Source organism: Perognathus longimembris, chromosome 2 (genome assembly GCF_023159225.1).
Source record: "Perognathus longimembris pacificus isolate PPM17 chromosome 2, ASM2315922v1, whole genome shotgun sequence".
Taxonomy (NCBI): domain Eukaryota; kingdom Metazoa; phylum Chordata; class Mammalia; order Rodentia; family Heteromyidae; genus Perognathus; species Perognathus longimembris.
In genome coordinates, this window is record NC_063162.1 from 105838991 (window position 1) to 105864610 (window position 25620).

General features: G+C 35.6%; 1 protein-coding gene across 6 annotated transcripts in view; it reads left to right on the forward strand.

The window, feature by feature from the left end:
* Positions 1 to 25620, forward strand: part of Phtf2 (putative homeodomain transcription factor 2) — a 103968-nt gene that overhangs the window by 50825 nt on the left and 27523 nt on the right. For 4 of the 6 annotated variants that reach the window (XM_048339881.1, XM_048339884.1, XM_048339886.1 and 1 more), the window contains 7 exons: positions 151 to 207; positions 762 to 773; positions 6286 to 6355; positions 7504 to 7662; positions 9122 to 9287; positions 14762 to 14926; positions 16238 to 16424. In XM_048339881.1, the coding sequence (XP_048195838.1) occupies positions 151 to 207; positions 762 to 773; positions 6286 to 6355; positions 7504 to 7662; positions 9122 to 9287; positions 14762 to 14926; positions 16238 to 16424 (816 nt within the window). The remainder of the gene's footprint in view (positions 1 to 150; positions 208 to 761; positions 774 to 6285; positions 6356 to 7503; positions 7663 to 9121; positions 9288 to 14761; positions 14927 to 16237; positions 16425 to 25620) is intronic. The other 2 variants (XM_048339883.1, XM_048339885.1) reach the window with 1 other exon arrangement.

The window sequence follows — 25620 nt, forward strand, 5'->3', positions numbered from 1 at the left end:
ATTCTTTGAGAATATCTACAATACAACATTCAGAAGTCTGAGACAGAGCTAAATCTAACTGTGTTGAGTGAACGCTGAATACCTTACAGTTTAGAGATGGGTATGAACAATGATGATTTGATTCAGTATATTATCTTTTTTCTTTCACAGATTGGAGCATATGATCAACAAATATGGGAAAAATCTGTTGAACAAAGAGAAATCAAGGTAACAGGTTTATTTAATTTTGTTTACTCTCATATGTAATTTTATGAATCATTAGTCACATTTAATAATCCATGTACTTCTTTTGTGTATGTGACAGGGCTTTTGCACTCAGGGCCTTGAACTCACTCAAGTTGTTTGCTCACAGCTGATGCTCTACAACTTGGCATACCTCTAGTTCAGCATTTTGCTGGTTAATTGGAGATGAAGTCAGACTTTTTCTGCCCAGGCTGCCTTCAAAGAAAGATTCTGCCAGTCTTAGCCTTGAGTTGCTAGGATTGTGGGCAATTGTGAGCTACCAGCACCCGAGCTTTTCCATGCACTTTAAGTGTGTAAATTAGTAAAGTTTTTAAAATGAAAAGATAAACTGTTTTGTGATGGCATAGTTATGTCTTCTCTGGTTATTTATTCATTGGTTTTGTTTTGTAGCATCTTTCTGTTCTTCTAAATTTTAATTTCTAATGATTATTTCTGTCAGCTTTTTTCCCCTTTTACTTGTCATCTTATACTTCTAGTTTGCTTTTCCTCCCTTTTGATGCTGTCATTGTTCTGTACAGTTTATTAAACTGGTAAGTGTCTCAGGGATATTCCCATCTGAGTGACTCTGCAAGTGCTGCTCTGCTTGAGATTTGCTGTTTGGTGCTACTAACAGAATGACCTGGACGCAAAAAAAGTTGTTGAAAAGTTTGTCAGTTTTAAAAAGAATTCAGGATGCTTTGATTTGTTTTGTTATAACACCTAATTTGGGGAAGCACAAAACATATTCTGGGAGACAAAAGTTCCATTTGAATATTTCCTCTTTCCCTCTTTTGGTATGATAAGACAATGTCATGAAATAACAAACAATAAACACTCTTCAACACTGAAAAAAAATAAAAAGAATTCAGGAAAGTAAAACATTAATTTAAATTTTTTTGTGGAAAATTTTTTCTTGAACATATAACTACCTGTTTCATGCTGATATTTTCATAGGCTATCTTGCTAGCATGAAAACTTTTAAAAAGTTAATCTATAGTTTCTCAGCACTCCTGTGATAATAAGATTTTTTTAATCTTTTTTATTTACATAAATACTAATCAGTATGTTCCTGCACGAGCTAAGTTTAATCTGGGCTCAGAGGTTGTTATAGTAGTTACTTAAAATTTTCTATTTTGTATAGAAAAGTTTAAATAAGATTGAACATCATTGATGTAGTTCTATAAAAATTTGTTCAAAAGGGCAAAATATAATAAAGGGCAAAATCCTTTGATATTTGTCAGTTATCTTTAAACTATCTTTTTGAAGAATCAACACACACAACAGAATTGTAGTGTGTACCAACAGACAAATGAAGAATTACTCACTATCTCTGTAATCTTATCTGAGTATATTGGAAACCGTGTATACTGGTATTGGAAGTAGGAAATTGAAAGGGAATACCAAATTTGAGAGACACAAGGTAAAAAAAGACAAACAACTACAAAAGCAATACTTGCAAAACTGTTTGGTGTAAGTGAACTGAACACCTCCATGGGGTGGGGGGAAGGGAAAGGGGGAGGAGGATGGGGGTATGAGGGACAAGGTAACAAACTACAAGAAATGTATCCAGTGCCTAATGTATGAAACTGTAACCTTTCTGTATATCAGTTTGATAATAAAAATTTGAAAAAAAAAAAAGGAAAGTAAACTAAAGGATTCTGCAAACCCCCCCCCCCCAAAAAAAGAATTACTCAACATACCTGGCCATACAGGAAATGCAAATCAAAACATTGCTGAGATTCCACTCACCCAAGTTAGAATGGCCATCATTAAAAATACAAACAGTAACAAAATAAATGGGTGCTTTGAAAGAGTGGGGATGGGATCAAGAGGAGGGAGTAGACCAAATGAAAAGAGGGGGGTGGGGGAAATACATCAAGAATCCAGTGTATATCCCACCAAATTAATAAAACTAAGGGAAAGGATATGTTGGAGGAGGAATTAATGAGAATGTTGAAAGGGATGACATTGATCAAGATGCAATGTATTAATAAACTTCTTTGTTGAATAGTAAATCCTTTGTATAACTACTTAAAGATAATAAAAATGTTATTTTGAAATTGTAGTTTGTTAAATAAATACAATATTAAGTTGTGAGGACAGAAAGATGAAATAGGTTATAATTTGGAGGTGGGATACATGAATATAAATGAGATAAATTTAATTAAGAGACATGTGTATAAATCTCTCTAGGGAATGCAAAGGAAACAGTCCTGAGGAGATTAGGTATGGTCTTATAGATGAAATTGATCGTGAATAGAACTTTCTGGACCTTGGGGAGGGAGATGGGGAAGACATACCAGACAGATGAAGAACATATGAAAGTATACTTAAGGAACATGACTGAGTCAGATATCCTTAAGTAATTCAGTTTGGATTGAGTTGGGAGCTATTAGGGTATTTAGAAGTAAAGCTAGACAGGAAACTAGAAGTCAGATTATGAAGGGGATTGGATGTCTAACCCAAGAATTTAGAAATAATTTGGAAAACAATTGAGACACTGAAGGATTTTTTCTTCAAATTGTTGTTTTAATTATTTACTTCACTGTTACTATAAAGGTAATATATAGTGTTATTATGAAGGTAATATACAAGTCAAGTAATGAGTATGTTTCCTTTTGTACTGGAGACATTGAAGAATTTTAAGCAGAAAATTAAATTTCTGTGTGTGTGTATGTGTGTGTGTTGCTGTTCTTGTTGTTGTTATTGTCAGTTCTGGGAACTCAAGGCTTGAGTTCTTGAACTCAAGGCTTCATGCCTACTAGGCAAGCAATTTACCACTTAAACCAAGTTTCTCATAAAAATATTAACCATAAAATAATTTTCATTTTAATGATGTTTATATGTCCTTTATGGAATCTAAGAGTTACAGTAGTTATATACATAAGAGTTCTAGGTAGCTGAACAGAAGTACTTTCTACATGTAAACATATATTTTCTTTTTTGGTCTCAACATCATCTTTGTACTTGAAAATTCAAAACAAAGCTTCATACAATTTGACATTGTGGTAATGTTGCATAAAAGTTTAAGTGTATTAAAAAAGACACCATTTTGGTTTTTGCAGATTAATTTACACTTATTTTCTTTCTACTTTGTAATTTGTTCATAAATTAATACTTTAAAATTTTTTATTAAAAAAATCATTGTCTCTCTTTTTCCTCTCAATGATAGGTATGGAATGCTGAGCCCCAGACACACTAGAAAAATACTCTGCCTCTGAACCATAATGCCATAAATTTTTATTTTGTTTGTTCAGTTAAACTTAGTGATAGTCCATAATCATAGTTATTTTGAAAGCTGTACTTTATACAAATGTAGTTTGACCCAAACAAATTAAAAAATTTCCAGCTTACAATGTCTACTTAATTACATTCATGTTATATGAACCCTCATACTTACTGTTTCATTTCTGTGACTAAAATTATTGCTTGATTTATCAGTCAACGTTTTCAAGTTTAGCTTTTACAAACCCTTCAAATGTTTTTATAGAATCTTTGAAGGGGAAGTTTTACTGAAACTGGCAATTGTGGTATGGCGCTATAACATAGCTCAGAATACATGTTTTAATGCAATACAAAATAGGGCATGAACCACACACACAAAGTCAAGTAGAATGAGGCAGTTCACTGTACTTCTGCTTTCTAAAACAATCTTAATAAAAAATATTGGCTTAAAGCCAACATTTGTACTTCAGACTAGTTATAGGTTATCTTCAAGTTGTTAGAAAAATAATTGCTGGTTTCTTTTTGCTGGTCCTAGGGCTTGAATTTAAGACCTGGGTGCTGTCCCTGAGCATCTTTTGCTCAAGACTAGTGCTCTACCACTTGAGAAGCCTGTTGGCCATCAGAGTCTCACAGAATGGGCTTGCTTTGAACTACAGTCACTCAGATCTCTCCCTCCTTAGTATCTAGGATTATAGGTGTGATCCACTAGTACCTATCAGAGAGAAATAATTATTAAAGAAAGAAATGAAAACTGTTTCACAGTTTTATGTAGAACTAAAAATCCTATTATAAAACTTTATACCAAGTCAGAGTAGTATCTTATTAATGCAGTTTTGTTAACTGAATATTGTTAGTCTCCTTTCCAATTTGATGTCTTGGGAATAGTTTATATAATCTGTTAGCTACTCTAAAATGACATTAAAATGGAAATAAAATATTTATACTATTCTTACTGTTCTTATTGTTTTATAAAGTCACTGCCAACACTGAATTAGTGAATATAAAATTGTTGCTACTAAGGGAGATAAAGATTTAGGTTTCCTGAGTCACTGGTCACAATGCTTTCATTAACCAATCAAAATACACCTAGGTACCTTATTTAATTATATTATTGATTTTCATCAACAGTGAACTCATAGCCAGTAACACTTGGAGTAACTCAGGTATAAGCAGAGGTAAAAGCAGACATGCATTTTCTCTGTGAGGCATTCTTGCACTTAGAAACACTAAGTAGAACTGAAGCATCCTGCCTTAGAGTCATTTGAACAAAGTTTTGCCAAAGCACTAAAATATGGGTTGAGGTAATGGCTCAAGTAGCAGAGCACCTGCCTAGCAAGTGTGAGGGCTAAAGTTCACTCCCTCTACCACAAAGCAAAACAAAACACGCAGAAATGTGAAAAATAGAATACCAAGTAGACTGTGGTAGGAACACTTCCATACAGTAATAAGAGCTAAAGCAAGAAGACTTAGTCTTGCTTTGTGTGGCCTTAGCTGGGAATGTACTGTGGTTTTTTTTTTTGTTGTTGTTACTACTATGAATGTATAACTAAGAACATGGATTTTCTTTTTGTGGTACTGGGGTTTGAACTCAGGTCATTGTGCTTACTAAGCAAGTGCTTTACTTGAGTCACTCTTCCTAGTCCTTCTCAGGTAAGGTCTTACGTTTTGCATGGGCTGGCCTCACACCGCAATCTTCCTACTTCTGTTCCTTGTATTTTGAGGTAGTTTATTTTTTAAACTTTTTGCCTGGGCTCATCTTGAACTGTGAACCTTCCGTGTCTGCTTCTCATGTAGCTGAGAATACATCATGCTCAACTTAAGCATATAGATTTTGGTATATAGGTAGTACTGCGTGAATTTGCAAGTACAGATAAAAAACATAAAGATTAACTGTATATAAAATTATTGTTCTACATCATCTGTCACCAGCTTTTCCTCATTTTCTCTTTTAACTCTGTGCATAGTTTACAACTTCAGACTGATACAATATGTGAAGAGATTCAAAGATTGTGTCTTGATTTCAGGGTATACATTTAGATTAGATATTTTAGTTAATTATGACCTCTATTGCTGTCCTCTTGTTTATTTTAGATGCTAATAGTTCTTAGTCTGAATTTAACATGGGGGGGGGGTCGTTGTTACTTATATAAAGACCAAAAAAAGGTCTTAAGACTTGCTTAATTGAATGTATAAAAATTATCTAAGCTCTTGTGTCATCTCATCAGCTTTTAGCTCCTGAGGACTTCAGTCTAAGCTCTTCTAGTTCCTAACAAACTCATCTTAAGTAGTAGTATCATTTATTTTTCCATAGCTTTTGTCCTTACTAATTTGACTTTCTCTACATTGATTATAGTAATTTAATCTGAATATTTATTAATTTCAAGTTTAAATGAATTCAATCCAGGAGAACTCCCTTCTCTTCTTGGTTATGGTATCTTAAGTTCTAAGGCAATGAGGTGACATTATGATCTGGTCAGTGGTTGGCCTGTGAATCTGAAGGCCCTCTGGGACCTCTGCTCCCCATCCATTATCCACACCGTGCTATTGCCAATCTGGGGTGAGAGCTGCCTCTTAGACCATTTAGTCTGTGTATCCAGATTGGTTTGGTCTAGCGAGAGTCTTTGAATTAGAAATTTGCTATTAGAAATAAACGGGCTTTGCATGTTATACACATCCCTGAACATGCCTTTGGAAAGTAATAAAATGTATTATGATGCTGTAATTATGAATACTTAATGTATCTTTGCCTAGTTCGTTTAGAAGTTGCTTCTTTCCTGCTTATTGTGAACTAAAAGAATATTTATATGAGATTCCAATACTACTATTAATATGTTACAGGGGTTAAGGAATAAACCAAAGAAAACAGCACATGTGAAACCAGACCTCATAGATGTTGATCTTGTAAGAGGTGAGTCTTAGATACTTTGACCTTTTTTCTAATATTTTCTTTTTTGTGCTTGAGGTCAGGGCCTGGGGAGTGTCCCTGAGCTTTTTTGCTCAGGAGTAGTGCTTTACCACTAGGGCCACAGTTCTACCACCCCACTTCTTGCTGGCTAATTAGAGATAACTGCTTTCCTTCCCAGGCTGGTTTTGCTGCAATCCTCAGATCTCAGCCTTCTAAGTAGTTAGGATTGCAGGTATGAGCCACCAGTGCCTGGTTGAGATACATTGATCTTGAGAAAACAACTCAAAATAGTTCACATCTGAACATTTGTGAAAAGAAATTTTGCAGTATGAGTCTTTTTTTTTTTTTTTTTTTTTTGGCCAGTCCTGGGGCTTGGACTCAGGGCCTGAATACTGTCCCTGGCTTCTTTTTGCTCAAGGCTAGCACTCTGCCACTTGAGCCGCAGCGCCACTTCTGGCCATTTTCTGTATATGTGGTGCTGGGGAATCGAACCCAGGGCCTCATGTATACGAGGCAGGCACTCTTGCCACTAGGCCATATCCCCAGCCCCTCAGTATGAGTCTTAATGAAGACAGGAATAGTACAAAAGAGAATAGAAGCATTTAAATATCATTCAATAGTCCTTTCGACATCTGAAGATAACTACAAGAAATTAGCTGTAGATAATTTAGTTACCTTTAGAACTATTAAACAATAGCAGTTCATGTTTGCTTAGCAAACTATAGGACCTTATTTACAAAATTCAAGTGGTAATGGGCTAGAGGCATATAGCTCAGCAGTAATCACCTGTCTAGCAAGCTCAAGGATTTGAGTTCAAACCCCAGAAGCACCATTTTAGAAATAAAACTAAAATGTTAATTTGTTATTTCTAATTGGAATTGACATTTGAATAAAACTCTCCTATGTTTTATTAAATAGGTAGAGGTAAGACTTTTATTTCAATCAATAATCTTTTCAAGTATCTGATTTAATATTATAGCATGAAAAATTATTTTAAAAAGTTATTACCACCTCAAATTGGAAGTACTCATAGCATTAGTACAGAATAAAATTATATGTGTTTACTGTTTTTCAAACAATGAATTTTTTCTGTAAAGAAATTTAAAAAGAATAATGAATGGAGTCTACTATTGTATTTTACTTTTCCCCAGGGTCTGCATTCGCCAAGGCAAAGCCTGAAAGTCCTTGGACTTCTTTGACTAGAAAGGGAATTGTTCGAGTTGTGTTTTTTCCTTTTTTCTTCCGGTGGTGGTTACAAGTAACATCGAAGGTCATCTTTTTCTGGCTTCTTGTCCTTTATCTTCTTCAAGGTATAATTGAAAGATGGAAATGAAGTTTGCTTTTTAACTTTCAAGATGTTATAGTTTTAGGGTTACTAAGTTATATATACTAAATTATATATGCTATTAGTGCATGTTCTAACTGTCAGGTGTTAATATGTTAGTGAGACACAAAAGTACTTGGAATTAAAATATTTGTGAATTTTTTGCCAACATAATAAAAAAAATAGATGTGTGGATGGCTAAAACAAATAGAAATTGAGAGGACTAAAATTTTTGACCCCTGAACCATTCTTACAGCTTTGTTAGGCTGACTCCTAACACAACAGCACTCCAGTGCAGTCTTAGCAACAGCACAACATAACACTAGAGAGCTTCTGAGACCAAAAAAGAAACAACCTTCATCCAATTACACTTACAAAGCAATTCTTTTTCATTTGTCTGGTACTCCTTAAGTCTTTTTAATGTGTTGCTTTAAAAACAACGTGATTTCAAAATTCTAAAAGATTAGCTACATATGTGTTGTCTGTGTAAGACCCTCTGTGTAAGAGATATCTTTAAATAAATGAAAATATAATAAAGATTAAATACTTTATTTAAAGCTCTTTCTTCTTAGTCAGTGTACGTCTTATATGTATAGAAAGGAGTAGACTGGGGGCTGGGGATATGGCCTAGTGGCAAGAGTGCTTGCCTCATAAACATGAAATCCTGGGTTCAGTTCCCCAGCACCACATATGTAGAAAATGACCAGAAGTGGCACTGTGGCTCAAGTGGTAGAGTGCTAGCCTTCAGCAAAAAGAAGCCAAGGACAGTACTCAGGCCCTGAGTCCAAGCCTCAGGACTGGCAAAATAAAATAAAATAAATAGAAGTACAAATTAAAAAAAGAAAGGAGTAGACTGAGGATTTTCTGATTGTGTGAATAAATGTTGGATCTTTTTTTTAAATAGTACATGCTGGACTTGTGCTCTCTTGTCAAGAAAAGAGATTATACCCAGAGAGTTTAAGGGATACAGGATAGGAAAAAAAAAGTTTCCCTTCCATATGATAATGGTTAGCTTTGATGAGTATTCATTAATTTCCTTGGAAAATATGGTCAGGTAAATTTGTTCACAAGCTTTTTGTATAGATTTATACTTGGCACAAATTTTCCTTATTTGTCAAAGATATAAATATTCTTAAAGGTAGTGTGGTTTAATTGATTGTGATCTAAGCAAAAATGTCCCTAGATTTGCATGCTTTTATCTCAGTGTTGAGTTTATTTTAAAGAGTATATTGAGTACTATTTTGTTCCAAGAGTGTGTTACTAAATACTGTGGTTAGACTGTAGCAAACACAATAGTGTTTAATGAGTTCAAGTAGAGTAGCATTTTAAAATCATTTAAGTTTAGAAAAAGAATCTGGTAAGATGCAATGTAAGAATAAGTTTTAAAGTTTGAAGAAGCGACTTTCAGATCTATTACTAAATGTATCTTCTTTCCCCTTTTGTAGTTGCCGCAGTAGTATTATTCTGTTCCACTTCTACCCCACATAACATACCTCTGACAGAAGTGATTGGGCCGATATGGCTGATGCTGCTCTTGGGAACTGTGCATTGCCAGATTGTTTCAACAAGAACACCCAAACCTCCTCTAAGCACAGTCGGTAAAAGAAGAAGGTACTGTCTCTCAAAAAGGGTTCTTTTTGAATCCAGTATCCTTTGAATCCAGGATTCTTTTAACTGCTATTCCCTTCATAGACTGAAATACTATAAAGTTATTCTTTTAATAGAGCACTGGGCTCCAGAATCAATTGCCAAAAAATTTCTTTTCTTTTTAAAAAATTATTTATTGTAAAGGTGATGAACAGGAGGATGACAGTTACATAAGTAAGGCAATGAGTACATTTCTTTTTTTTTTGAGTTGTAATTTATTTTTTAATTCTTATTGTCAAGGTGATGTACAGAGGTGTTACAGTTACATATATAAGACAGTGAGTAGATTTCTTGTCAAACTTATTACCTCCTCCCTCATTTTTCTCCCACCTTCCTTCTTCCCCATTTCCCCCTGAGTTTCCCCTTCTCTTCCCTAGTTCAGATAAATGATAAACATGTATATAATACCCAGGGTACCAAAATCAAATACGGTGACAAGGGTAAAAACCATAAGGAAGAAAAACAAAAGAAAAAGGCATAATTTCACATAGTATGTTGAAAATAACAACAACAATGATAAACCATTTCTTTTTGAACACTTTTACATCCTCCTCATTTTTTTCAACTTTCCACTCCCTGTTCCCCTCCCCTTCCAGCTGTAAAGTTCATTTCCAGCATAGTTCATCCTTTATCCTACTGTTTCTGTGATTTCCTTTCCCTTTCATGGATCAGATAAACTTATATACAAGACAAAGGATGCAGAAAATTAAAACAAAAAAATAGAAATAATTGCAAACAGAACATGAAAAACCTCTTTCCAGTTCTTGGGAGTTTATTTTGATACACTTCATTATATATGGTCCTATGCACCTAGCAATTGTGCTATTTTGATCCTCTGCTAAGAATATCATACGCATATTCTACTTATTACAAATGAGAGAAACCATGCAGCCTACATTTCTTTGGGCCTGGCTTGCTGCACTTAAAATAATTATTTTTCTAGGTCTTTCATTTCCTAATGAATGGGGCCATGACATAGGACTCCACTGTGTACATATCATGATCCATTCATCTACTGAGGGGCATCTGGTTAGTATAGAAAACCCATAGATTGGGAGAAGATCTTCACTAGCCATACCACAGACAAGGGCCTCATATCTAAAATATACTTAGAGCTCAAAAAATTAAATCCTTAAAAACAAAGCCTTAAAGAAACAACCACCCCATTAACAAGTGGGCTAAAGACTTAGAGAGAGACATCTCTGAAGAATAAATAAGAATGTTCAATAGAAACATGAAGAAATATTCACCATTTCTGGCCATAAAAGAAATACAAATCAAACAACATAGAAATTCTACCTCACCCTGGTTAGAATGGCCCTTTTTTTTTTTTTTTAGTAATTTTGATAATGTTTTATATATATATTATTATCAAACTGAATTACAGAGAGGTTACAGTTTCATACATTAGGCATTGGATACATTTCTTGTACTATTTGTTACCTCGTCCCTCATTCCCCCTCCCCCTCCCCCTTTCTCTTCCCCTTCCCCCACATGGGTTGTTCAGTTGTTCAGTTCATTTTCACCAAACAGTTGTAAGTATTGCTTTTGTAGTTGTTTGTCTTTTTTTTACCGTGTCTCTCGTTTTTGGTATTCCCTTCCAATTTCCTGGTTCTAATACCAGTATACCCGGTTTCCAATATACTCAGATAAGATACAGAGATAGTGTAGGTACAAACACAGGAAAGTGATACAGGAATATCATCGATAATAGAGGCTACAGTTACATATGGCACGTTGAAAGTAGTTACAACTGTGATATAACAATCGTTTCCATAACATGGAGTTCATTTCACTTAGCATTATCTTATGTGTTCATAAGGGTATAGCTATTGGGCTCTTGTGATCTTCTGCTGTGACTTGCCTAAACCTGTGCTAATTATTCCCTATAAGGGAGACCATATAGTCCATGTTTCTTTGGGTTTGGCTCACTTCACTTAGTATAACTTTTTTCAAGTCCTTCCATTTCCTTACAAATGGGGCAATGTCATTCTTTCTGAGAGGCATAAAATTCCATTGTGTATATGTACCACATTTTCCTGATCCACTCATCTACTGAGGGGCATCTGGGTTGGTTCCAGATTCTAGCTATGACAAATTGTGCTGCGATGAACATTGTTGTGCTGGTGGCTTTAGTGTGATTATGTTTGTGGTCTTTTCGATAGATACCCAAAAGTGGGGCTGCTGGGTCATAGAGGAGTTATATGTTTAGCCTTCTGAGGAATCTCCATGCCACTTGTCAGTGGCTGAACCAATTTACATTCCCACCAACAATGAAGTAGGGTTCCCTTTTGGCCACATCCCCTCCAACAGTTGTTACTGTTAGTTTTCTTGATATAGGACAGTCTTACTGGGGTGAGATGGAATATCAATGTTGTTTTGATTTGCATTTCTTTTATGGCCAGTGATGTAGAGCACTTTTTCATATGTCTCTTGGCCATTCTCATTTCCTCATCAGAGAAGTCTCTTTTTAAGTCTCTAGCCCACTTGATGAGGAAGCTGTTGGTTCTTTGCGGTTTTGTTTTGGAGGAAGGTAATTTTTTTAGTTCTGCATATATTTTAGATATGAGGCCTTTGTCTGTTGAATGGCCAGAAAAGATCTTCTCCCAATGTGTGGGCTTTCTGTTTATCTTGTGAGCTATGTCCTTTGCCCTGCAGAAGCTCTGTAGTTTGATGTAGTCCCATTTGTCCAACCTTTCTTTGATTTGTAGCCTTTCTGGGTCTTTGTTGAGGAAGTTCCGTCCTGTGCCAAGGAGCCCAAGTGTTTCTCCTACTCCTTCCTTTAGTGTTTTCAGGGTGTCTGTTTTGATTTCGAGATCTTTGATACATTTAGAATTGAATTTGGTGCAGGGTGATATATAAGGATCTAGTTTTAGTTTGTTGCATGTGTTGAACCAGTTTTGCCGGCACCATTTGTTAAAGAGGCTATCTATCTTCCAGACTATTGTTTTAGCTCCTTTATCAAAGATTAAGTAGGCGTAGTTCTGTGGGTTCATTTCTGGGTCTTCAATTCTGTTCCATTGGTCTTCAGGCCTGTTCCAGTGCCAATACCAAGCTGTTTTTATTACTATAGCTTTATAATACAGCTTGAAGTTGGGTATTGTAATTGCTCCAGCACCGTTCTTTCTGCTTAGGATTGTTTTTGTTATTCAAGGTCTTTTATTGTTGCATATGAATTTCTGGATTGCTTCCTCTATTTCATTAAAAAATGGTGTTGGTATATTAATGGGTATTGCATTGAATTTGTAGATCGCCTTTGGCAGTATTGCTCTTTTGATTATATTAATCCTCCCAATCCAGGAGCATGGGAGGTTTTTCCATTTCCTTAGTTCTGCCTTAATTTCATTTTTCATGTTTTTAAAGTTCATATCGTAGAGGTCTTTCACTTCTTTGGTTAAGGTTATTCCTAGGTATTTTATGTTTTTTGACGCTGTTGCAAAAGGAGATGCTTTCCTGATGTCAGCCTCGGTCTTCTGGTCGTTAGCATAGAGAAAGGCCGTTGTTTTTTTTTTTTCAAATTTTTATTATCAAACTGATGTACAGAGAGGTTACAGTTTCATACGTTAGGTATTGGATACATTTCTTGTACTGTTTGTTACCTTGTCCCTCATACCCCCTGCCCCCTCCCCCTTACCCTTCCCCCCCCCCAGGTGTTCAGTTCACTTACACCAGTTTTTCAAGTATTGCTTTTGTAGTTGTTTGTCTTTTTTTACCCTGTGTCTCTCAATTTTGGTATTCCCTTTCAATTTCCTAGTTCCAATACCAGTATACACGGTTTCCAATATACTTAGATAAGATTACAGATATAGTGTAGGTACAACCACAGGAAGGTGATACAAGAACATCATCAATAATAGAAGCTACAGATACACATGGGACGTTGAAAGTAGTTACAACTGTGATATAACAATTGTCTCCATAACATGGAGTTCATTTCACTTAGTATCATCTTAGGTGTTCATAAGGGTATAGCTATTGGGCCTTGTGATGCTCTGCTATGACTTGCCTAAACCTGTACTAATTATTCCCAGTAAGGGAGACCATAGAGTCCATGTTTCTTTGGGTCTGGCTCACTTCACTTAGTATAATTTTTTCCAAGTCCTTCCATTTCCTTGCAAATGGGAAAGGCCGTTGATTTTTGAGGGTTTATTTTATATCCTGCAACTTTGCCCAAGTTTTGGATCAGCTCTGGTAGCTTGGGGGTAGAGTCTCTGGGGTTCTGTAGGTATAGGATCATGTCATCTGCAAAGAGAGAAAGTTTAACTTCATCTTTTCCTATTTGGATCCCCTTTATATTTTCTTCTTGCCTAATTGTAGAATGGCCGTTATCAAGAAATCTAGTAATAACAGATACTGGTGTGGATGTAAAATTATTCATATGTGTTATCTATAATTGCTAATAGTTCTCACTAATATAATCTTGTATTCTGTGATGCCTTGGCAAAAGTAAAAGTGGGGGGTTGGGAATACAACTGATCTCTGTTTATTAGATGCTATATGAGGCTGTTTGCAGCAAGTCACAGTGGCCACTAAACACAATTCTATTTGAATGGTCTTTTGGAACAACTCTCTTGAATATTACTAAGAGATTGTAACATTTTCATTTTTGCGATGTTGATATTTAAAATGAGCCAATGTTGTTTGCTGATTAATTAGGTGATAATTCTCTTCAATTTAAGCTTTCTTACTTTTTTCAATTGTATATAAATAACATTCAAATAGGGAAGAAATCCGTTTTGTTTTGTTTTGTTTTGTTTGCCAGTCCTGCGGTTTGGACTCTGCCTGAGCACTGTCCTTGGCTTCTTTTTGCTCAAGGCTAGCACTCTACTTCTTGAGTCACAGCGCCACTTCTGGCCTTTTCTTTTTTTTTTTTTTTTGGCCAGTTCTGAGCCTTGGACTCAGGGCCTGAGCACTGTCCCTGGCTTTTTCCCGCTCAAGGTTAGCACTCTGCCACTTGAGCCACAGCGCCGCTTCTGGCCGTTTTCTGTATATGTGGTGCTGGGGAATCGAACCTAGGGCCTCATGTATCCGAGGCAGGCACTCTTGCCACTAGGCTATATCCCCAGCCCACTTCTGGCCTTTTCTGTATATGTGGTACTGAGGAATTGAACCCCAGGGCTTTGTGTGTGCAAGGCAAGCACTCTACCGCTAAGCCATATTCCCAGCCGGGAAGAAATCCTTTTGTAGATGTTTGTCTGGTATGATTATTTTAATTTGCTGTCCGCCTGTAATATGAGCAACAAGCAGGACCTTATTATTATAGAAATTGGTGTTGAATATACATGATAATATTTGAATTAAGATATATTCAATAAATTTGAATTTTATTTTGTGTTAAGTTTCTAATTTTTGTGTTTTACAAAATTTTGAGTGTACTTGCAAGAAAATGGTTATTAAAATTTTACAGTTTTTTTTACTCTTAATCTTTTTTGATTAAGGAAATTAAGAAAAGCAGCCCATTTGGAAGTCCATAGGGAAGGAGATGGCTCTAGTACCACAGATAACACCCAGGAAGAAGCAGTTCATAATCATAGTACAAGCACCCCTTACACTGTTGGCGCTGTCTTCAGAGATCTCTGGCATGCTGCTTTCTTTTTATCAGGGTTTGTATTTATTTACAACTTCGTATGATATAGAGAGGCACTATTCCTTCTTGGGCATTTTAGTCTCCGATAACAAATATTTAATTATTAAAATATGACAGCCATTGTATGTGTAGGTTTTGCTTTGACAGATTATAATATTCCAGATAATGGAGAAATAGAGACTGTAAAGTTTTACTTTAGGTTATATATAAGGATGTCTGTGTCTGAATGAGTATGCTAGCAAAATATTGTTAAGATTTCTTGATTATGTTTTCTTTTATATTTCTCAAGTACTAAATTACTTCAATTGAGTAGTTTATTTACTTCTTAAGCATTATATCTCTGAAAGTTTTCTTTAATATGTCATGTGTCCTTAAAATGTGTTCTGTGTCTCTTCTTGAGTTATCCAATTGTAATTTAGTATGAAATTATTTTGTACACTGGGTTCTCTTGCATTTTTATTTCCTGGCATTTCAGTAGGCGAATAAACTTCAAAAATAAATGAAACCTAGTTCAGCCTTCTGTTATTATTATCTTGCCTACTTAGTTCAAAATATTTAAGGTTGTACCACTAGTTTACCTATACAAATAATAAACTGGAAAACCATTAAAAAGTTAAAAATGTAACTGAGGGTGCTAAATTAATACATCAAGAAGAGATATTGCAGATAATTTTTCTATCACTTGGTTCACTATTTTGCTGATATTGTTTTATCACTTTGTAATTGTGCTCTTATGATGAAGTTTATCATGCATTATACAAATTTACTAGAGAGTATATATGTGTGTATGTATATGTATGCTAAATATATATGTATGTGTATATCTGTGCTAAAAGTAAAAACTACTTGAATAGAGTATTGAACTAAGGTAAAACACTATTACGACTTATGCTGGTAATTACCAAGATAGTTGTTAAAAGTTCAAAACATTATTAATCAATAAAATGTGCAAATTTTTTTGTCTTAGATTGGTTAAAGATCAGATGATCTTGACTCGAAATAAGTTAAGGCATATCTTTTAGAATTCAGAGCCTGAAGAGTGACATGATCAACAACTTGTACTCAAAATTGGTATATTGAATTGATACCCCTTTTTACAACTACTTAAATATTTTTAAAAGGTTAAGATGTTAAAACCTATAATAAGTTGAACTAGGTCTTGCTTTCTATGTTTATTTTATCTGGTATTGTATTTCTAAATTATTTATTGTAAAAATAAGAGTGACCATTAAAAATTTGAGAAATAACTATTGTAATTATGTACAGATCACAGTCTCTGTAAGTAACCTGTTCAAAATAAGCTAAGTTCCTTCCACATACTTCTTAGGTCAAAGAAAGCAAAGAGTTCAATTGATAAATCAACTGAAACTGACAATGGCTATGTATCCCTCGATGGGAAAAAGACTGTTAAAAGTAGTGAAGATGGGATAGAAAACCATGAACCTCAGTGTGAAACTGTTAAACCAGAAGAGACAGCCTGGATCACAGGAACTTCTAGGAATATTCCCAGCAAAGTAGGTACCGTTTTAAAAATAGGTATATATGGTTGTACATTAGTAATGTGAAGTGACAGATATCCTGAACTAAATGTTTTCTCTGGAATTTGAAGTTGGTTTTTTTTTTTTTTTTTGTTGTTGTTGTTGTTATTTTGTTTGGTCAGTCATGGAGCTTGAACTCTGGGCCTGGACACTGTCCCTGAACTCTTCAGCTCAAGGCTAGTGCTCTACCACTTTAGCCACAGCACCACTTTCAGTTTTCTGGTGACTAATTGGAGATAAGAGTCTCACAGACTTTCCTGCCCAGGCTGGATTTGAACTGTGATCCTCAGATTTCAGCCTCTTGAGTAGCTAGGATTACAGGCATGAGCTACCAGCATGCACCTTGAAAGGTTTTTTTAGTTTTTAATAATCCATTTGTCTTTGTACATTTACCTTCAATTAAGTCCAGATCTATGAAATAATCTCTAACATGATTACAAAGAGTTCTTATACTATACAACAGTGTTACTCAATGAAGCTAAAAATCAGATAAATATTCTGATTAAACTTGATTGCAAGAATGAGTTACTGCCTTCTAAATTGATTGATGGCTAAAATTATTCCAACATGTTAAAGCACTGTATATAGTATTTGTTGAATCTTACAGTTTCATCCCTTATTTCTATGTAATACTTTGGATTAAGCTGAAATATCAATTGGTATAAAAATTCTTTAAAATACATTTCTATTTTAATTGATATATACTTATGTATTATATACTATTATATATAATATATAATAAATATATTGTTATATTATATAATACATATATTATATATTACATAATACATAATAAATATATTATAATAGTATATAATATATAAGTATATATCAATATATTAAAACATTAAATAAATAAATATATTATAATGTATGTATTGTATGTTACATATACTTTTATATAATGTATATATTATATACTTACATATATTCACAGGGTACAGTTTGACATTTCAGTATATGCATATATATGTATATATCAGATTAGGGTATGCTATATCATTCAGACATTTATCGATTTTGATTTTCTAATTTGAAATACTCACTTAATTTTTTTAATGTGTATGTGCCATTACTTGGATCCTCTTGCTCTCACTTGCTATCTTGGTTGTAGATGACACTTTACCACTTGAATCACTCCTCCAGTTTGACAATTTGTTGGTTAATAGGAGATAGAGTCATGGACTCCAAAGCTTTGAACTACAATCCTTTTATCTCTGCCTTCGAGTGTCTCAAATTACAGTGTGAACTACTGTTTTTTTTTTTTTTTTGGCCAGTCCTGGGGCTTGGACTCAGGGCCTGAGCACTGTCCCTGGCTTCTTTTTGCTCAAGGCTAGCACTCTGCCACTTGAGCCGCAGCGCCACTTCTGGCCATTTTCTGTATATGTGGTGCTGGGGAATTGAACCCAGGGCCTCATGTATACGAGGCAAGCACTCTTGCCACTAGGCCATATCCCCAGCCCCTGAACTACTGGTTTTGTTGCTGTACAATGCTATTGAAAATTAGAAATTTTTTCTCTAATGTAACTTAAAACTGAATAGTGCTGCAACTAATATGCAGATGCAGATATCTATTTGATATACTGACTTTATATTCTTTCTCTATACACATATATATGTATATATATACATATATATTGTGTGTATGTGTATACATGTGTGTCTGCCTATCTCTCTATATATCCATATCTAGTAGTAGGAATGCTAGATCATATGGCAATTCTATGTGTAGTGTTTTGAAGATTTGTACTGTTCCATAAGGACCATGTTAATTTACATTTCTGCCAACACTGTACAAGAGCTCTTCTTTTCTACATTTATACCACCATTTGTTATTTTTTGTCCTTTTGTAAATAAAATGAAATTATACCTCCTTGTGGTTTTCATTTACATTTCCCTGATGATTAGTGATACTGAACTTTTTTTGTGTATTCATGTCATATCTTTCTGAGGACTTGTATTCAGGGACTTGTTCTCAGTTGCATTATTTGGTTTCATTGCTGGTTTGTGGGGTTTTATTTAGTTCCTCATATATTTTGGATATTAGTTTGTGTTGGATGAATACTTTATAAATATTTTCTTAAATTCAATAATTTATTCTTAACTCCATTTATTTCATCAGATGTGCAGAAACTTTTTGTCAGCTTTATTGCCTGTGCTTTGGAATTTTAAAAAAGTCAGCTCATATATGACATTCTAAAGCATATCCTCTTCTTTTTTTCGTAGATGTTTTATACTGTAGTAGGTTTTTGTTTTGTTTTGTTGCTGGTTGTGGGGCTTGAATTCAGGGCCTGGGCACTATCCCTGAGCCTCTTTGTGCTCAAGGCTAGCACTCTTTATCACTTGAGCCATAGTGCATGTCTGGTTTTTTTGAGTAGTTTATTGGTCTCATAGAGACTTTTCTGCCCAGGCTTGTAGTTTAGTAGTTTTAGAGTTTGTTAGGCTACTAGGGCTTGAACTTAGGGCTTCAAGCTCTTGTTTGGCTTGATTGCACAACTGGAGCTCTACTACTTGAACCATGCCTCCAGTCTGGCATTTTGCTGGGTGATTGAAGATGGAGTCTTTTTGGGCTTTTCTGCCAGAGCTGGCTTTGAACTTTGGTCCTTTGGATTTCAGACTCCTATGTAACTAGGATTGTAGGCATGGAGCCAGTGGCACTAGCTAGTTCTGAAGTTTTACAGCTTACTTGAGTCCTTGATGTTTTCAGTTGGTTTTTATATATGATAGAGTAGTCTAATTTCGTTTGGGTATCTGATTTTCCCAACATCTAAATTTGGTGGTGAAGACTGTCTTTTCTTTAATGTGTGATTCTGAATCTTTGTGGTTCCCTATAGATTTTAGGAGTGATTAGTCTAGTTGTATGGAGAATGTCATTGATATTTTGATAGGGAAACTTTATTGACTCTACAGTTGACTCAGAATGATGTGAATATCAGAAACTTGTGGTTTCTGATGCTAATAATATCTAATTTTATTTCATTGTGATCAGATAAATATACATGTCATGATTTCACTTAAAAATTGGTTGAGATTGATTTTGTGGCCTAACATATGCTCTGTCTTAAAGAATGTTCTATGTACTGATGAGAATATGTACTCTGTGTTGGATGAAATGGTCTATCAGTTTCTCTTATATGTTCCTTATTGTTTCTTAAGTGGTAGTATGTTACTGAAAGTGGAGTGCCGAGGTCTCCAGGTGCTACTGTTTTAGAATCTGTCTAGTATTAAATATAATAACGAGTGCTTCATGTACCTGGTTGCTCCATTATTGATTACAGTATATCTACAACTGTTATTTCTTCTTGTTGAACTTATTCTATCATCATTTTATAATGATTGTATTTGTCTCTTTTTATGCCTTTGACTTTCCAAGTCTGCTTTGTAAGTATAGTAATTACTGCTCACTTTGGTTTCCATTTGCATGGTATATCTTTATCTATTCATTTCCATCTATGTGTATCTTTATTTGCTACAGTGAAGTGAACTTCTTGGAGGTTGCTTCTTTGAGTGTCCTTTTGTTTTTAATCTGTTGAGCCCATCTCTGTCTTTTAAGGGAGATTTAATCCATATCCTGTGTTCCCTCTTCACCTATTTGTGTTTGAGGTTTACAGAAGTTTTTTTTTATTGCTAAAGTTTAGTTCTTTTGTCTTTGTCTTTTATGTATCTGTTTTCATAATGTGTTTTGTACTTTTATGTGTTTTCATGATGATAGCTGTTGTCATTTTGCCTCTAATGTAGAACTTTTGTAAAGATATCTTATAGGGCTGGTCTAGTGGTGATGTGTTCCATTAAGTTTCAACTGTCTTGGAAAGACTTATTTCTGAAGGATAGTTTTTGCTGGATAGAATACTCTTCTTGGCAGTTTTTTTTTCCTTCAGGACTTGGACAATATTGTCTCATTGCTCCTGGCCTGTAAGGTCTCTGCTGAGAGGGTTGATGTTAGATTCTTGTATATTCTTCAACTTTTATTTTTGATGGTTTTACTGTAATATATTTTGAATTCAATTTTTTGGTTGTCTTGGATATATTAGAGATTGTTTAAGCTTCCTGAGCCTAGTTCTGTATATTGTCCAAGATTTGAAACATTTTTAGTGTTTATTTTATTAGACAGGTTTTTCTGTGCTTTTTTCTGAATAATTTTGCTTCTGAAACTCTTACAAAGTGAAAGTTATTTGTTCTTATTAATGATATACACTGATTCACATAGGCTTTCATCATTCTTTTAAATTATTTTTGGTTCTATTTGTTTTTATCTGATTAGTTTATTCCAGAAGACCTGTCTTCAAGCTTAGATATTATATCTTTGATTGGTCTGGTTTTTTGGAAGGAGGGGGAATTTCTTCTATATTTTGATTTTATTGACTTCTTAAGATTTTTGTTTTGTTTTTACGTTAATTTTATTTGCTGAATTTTTCTTATTTTTTTTCTTTCTATTTTTTTAAAATCATGGTTTGTCATATCTCATTTGTTGGATTGTCTTGTCTTTATTATCATGTACTGCATTTCCTTAAAAATCACTTCTGAATTCTTTTTTTCATTCTGTTTTATCAGATTTTTTGTTTTAGGTTTGTTGTTAGAGACTTATTGTTTTCCTTCAGAGTCACTAAGCTTCCTTGTTCTTTTTATTGGTCTGTGTTCCTACATTGATATTTGTTATCTGGTGAGTTCATTGCCAGTTTTATAAGGTGGCTTTTATAATAAAAGTCTTTCACCCTGTATAGATGTTAGTTGGATAAGCTGTGTTTTTATACTGGTTTCAAGTCTATGTTTTCATGCAGTCTCTATGCAGCTTCTTCAGCTATAATGAACATCATCAATGTTTGGAGGTACTAAGGTATCAGTGTGTTTGGACCCATATAAGCTTCTCAGTCTCTGAGGGCTGTGGATGGCTTTGATGGGTTTCTAGGAGCTGGCCTGTTGAGGGGCAGGCCACCTAGCAGCTTCTTGGTAGTGTTAGGTAGAAGGGCAGGGTTTCACACTTGCTTTCCAAGGCTGAAGAGTGGGCAGAATTATGTAACTGCTTTGCAAGCCAAAGTTATGTGATTATTTTCTCTGCTTCCTGAGAGCCTTGATGGACCGAGCTGTACAATGCTGGTTGCCTGTTGCTTCTCAGAGACTGGGGGTGTGTGGCTTAAGCTACACAGCTGTTTTGGAGACAGCAGGTATGTGCATGGGAAGATCTAAATGCACTGTGGAGCTTTAGGAGTGTGAACAAAGTCTCAAAATGGAGCTGTGTAGCAAGAACCTGGATGCTAGGGGGTTGGGGGGTCACACATGGGCTGGGCCTTTTTTATCAGGCAATGTAGCCTGAGATATACCCTTATATACCCATCTCTCCTCGATCTTGATTCAGCCAGTGCCTTTAAAGGCTGTAGGCCTCTCCAGAAGCAAATGGGTTAGGTATTTGAGGTGTAAGTAAATACTTTTTTTTTTTTGCTTGTTTTGTTTTTTGCCAGTCCTGGGGCTTGAACTCAGGACCTGTGAGCACTGTCCCTGGCTTCTTTTTGCTCAAGGCTAGCACTCTACCACTTGAGCCACAGTGCACCTTCTGGCTTTTTCTATATATGTGGTGCTAAGGAATCGAATCCAGGGCTTTATGTACATGAGGCAAGAATTCTATCAGCTTTGAGTAGAGACTATTGAGGCTATTTTTTCCCTTCTGTAGCAAAGTCCCTCTTGGTTCTGAGTTTATCTTGAGAGACAAAAGGGTAGGTGCTCTGTGTTTAGCTCTCTTCCTTATAAGGTCATGGGATAGCTCTGTGCTCTGTATTTCCCCTACCATACTTTCACTGTACTCCAAAATTTTGTTCCAGACACTCCCGGAAAAACACTGTTGTTTGTTTCTTTGCTTTGATTCTTCTTTCTGAAGGGAAGTGCTTCATCTATTTAGCCATCTTGCTCAAGGGACATTATTAGTAATATTGCTCTGGAAAAATAAAAACTTATATTAAAGACATATTTGTGAAGGATAGCTTTCAAATTTCAAATTCTTTTATACACACAAATGTGGAATAGTATTTCACCAATGGCTGTTGAATTGCTAATTTAAAAGCAAAATTTATATTTAAGAATGAAGCATTCAAGAGAGCTAAAAAGCAGAGTCCTATGATCTTATTCTTCCAAGAACACAAGTCAAAGAGAGAGAGAGAGAGAGAGAGAGAGAGAGAGAGAGAGAGAGAGAATATGTCAGAGGATAGTGGTTGTAAGTGAAGACAGAGGCTGGCTGTCCTGCTTGACACAGTGACAGTGGAGGGTCCTCTGTAACCTCTGGTCCCTGACAGTGCCTGTGACAAGTGTTGACCACCAGATGGAAGAACCCAGCTAGCTCTGGGGACCCAGATGCCACCACTGCCCTTAGCACACCCATGCCTGCCAGTACCAGTGACATTAGAGGGGACCACCTTCCTAGATCCAAGCCACACATCCCCTGATGACACAGCAGGCACTCCGCCAGGCCCACTGCCTTCCCGGGGCCCCCAACATGTGTTCCCAGAGGCTGCAGACCTTAGCTCTCAGGGACCCCCAGTTCCAGGTGTATGGTCCCCTCCTTCAGTGACCCCACTTCCTGTATGTCTGATGAGGTATGTGATGCCTTCATCTACCCCACCTTGAGCAGTCAGGACCTGGAAACCACACCATGTCAGTCATTCTGGGGACATTTTCCACATCTCACTCTGCCATGGCTGCCAGTCAGTACCAGTTCTCAGCCTCTGAGAACCCAGATATCTGGAAAGTGGTGGAAAAAAGACAAACAGTCCAAACCATAGGGCTTACTGATTGTCTCCAAAGAGTGGCTGCACTCTCTAGTACACAGAAAGGCCTATGCAGACAACCAAGGATTTGGTGACTGTTTTTGGAACACACACACACATAGCATCCTCCCTCACAAGGCATGGCACATGGTGGATGCCATCCAGTCAGTGGTCTGACAAGCATTTGGTGGAAGACGATGCGTTCTGTTCTGGTGACCTGGACCAGCTCTGAGACAGCCACAGGCCTGGACACAGGCATTGTTTTGCTTAGCATCATACACAGCCTGGTCTTGCTAGAGATCACAAATGGGGCACACTTGAGAGGAGCTCAGGATGACTTGGGTGAGAAATCATCACTCCTTCTCTTGAGATAGTTATTTCCATAATTCAGAAAGACAAAAAAAGAAAAGCACCAAGAGACAGTAAGGCTAGAAAGAAAGAAGAAATAGCTCACAGCTTCAACTCTGGTGTGGGAGAAGACGCCACAGTTACTACTACATTGAATGATACTTCAGTGTGTATTCTTCCTCTCTGAGTGGTTCTATGGACCCCCCTCAAAAGAAGGCTGCTCACTAAAAGATCCCCAAATAAAACTAGAAGAAATATCCATCCCAATAGATTTACAGATTTCAACTTAGAAATATAAGCAATATTTTTAAAAGTTAGGCGATATTACTCTTCCAAAGTTTGAAATTCTTCAGTTACTGAATCTGAAGACATTAAAATTATAGAAGTGCCATAGAATTTTTTAAACTGTAGTTTTAAAAATGATTAGTAGCCTTAGAACATGGACAAGGAACTCAAAAACTTGAATGAGAAATTCAGAAACAGTCTGGAAAAAATATAACATTAAAATCTTGGAAATGAACAGCTCAATAAATCAAATTTAAGATTCAACTGAGCTGGGCTCTCATGGCTTACAACTGTAACTATGGTTACTTAGAAGGCTACAATCTGGTAGAAGTAGTTTGAAGGCAACCCAAGCAGAAAAAAAAATCTCAAGACTCCATCTCCACTTAACAACCAAAGGCCAGGCTAGAGATATGGCTCAAACGGTATAGTACCAGCAGTCAGTAAGCAGGCTCCAGTATTACACACACACACACACACACACACACACACTTGAAAAAAAACAAACCACCAAAACCTCAGTAGAAAGAACCACCAATAGATCAGAAGAAAGAAAGAATATCAAGGATTGAGGGATCTATAGTCATGGTTCAAGTGCCTGTCTAGCAAGTGTAAGACGCTAAGTGCAAATCTTAGTACTGCAAAAAAAAAAAAAAGGAATATGAGTGATTCAAGACTTAAGAGATTATGTTTAAATAGCACTAAAGAAAAAGAAAAAAAATCATGACCACAACATCTAAGATCTCTTGGAGATGAGATCAAATATACTGGTGTGTGGTATAGAGGGAACAGAATGTAAAAGCAGAAAAAACTTATTAAATAAAATTACAGGAAAAAAAAACACAAACCACTTTTCAAACCTAAGGAAAGAAATGGACATGTAAGGACATGGGGTATTTAGGACTCCAAAAAGACATGGACAGAAAAAGACCTTTCTGTCATGTTGTATAGTTCAAATGCCAAGAGTACTAGAATAAATGAAGAAGACTGAAGATTATAGAAGTGCTAAGTTACTTGCAAAGGCAAACCTATTAAAATAGCAGCAGAAACCTTAGGCCAGAAGAACACTAACAGTTATATTTTAGCTCTGCTACAAAATAACTGCCAACCAAGACTACTACATCTAGCACTTATAAAGCCTTCCTGTGATAAGCATAAGCTAAAGCAATTCATGATTGCTAATCAGCATTACAGAAGACACTTAAAGGAATATTACAGAAGAAGGATATCTGTAACCTGAAATCTTAAAAAATCTCACTGAAAGAATAAAGCAGATAAGAAGTAGGGAAAATCAAATACTGTTAACTCAGTAAGCACCTAAACCTCTCAGATAAAAAAGGGAGAGGTTAGTACATACCTTTCGTTCATAACCCTAAATGTAAACAGTCTTAACTCCAGTTAAAACATATATACCGGTTGAATGGGTTAAACAAGATCCCCCTATTTGCTATTTACCAAAGATACACAGACTAGAATGCAAGGGTAGAAAACAATATTTATCCTAGACAAACAAAATGAGCAGGAGTAGGTACTGGTATATGACAAAGAAGATTTCAAGTAAAATTACAGGGACAAAAGCCACTACATATTTTTAAAGGAAACTATCTATTAAGAAGATACAATAGCCAAGTGCTGGTGGCTTATGCCTGTAATCCTAGCTAATTAGGAGGCTGAGATTTGAGGATTATTATTTGAAGCCAGCCTGAGTAGGAGAATTTCTGAGGCAGGCACATGCCAAAACCATGTTGGCTTTTTGGTTTAGATTGGGTCTGGGTATCTTTTTGTCCCAC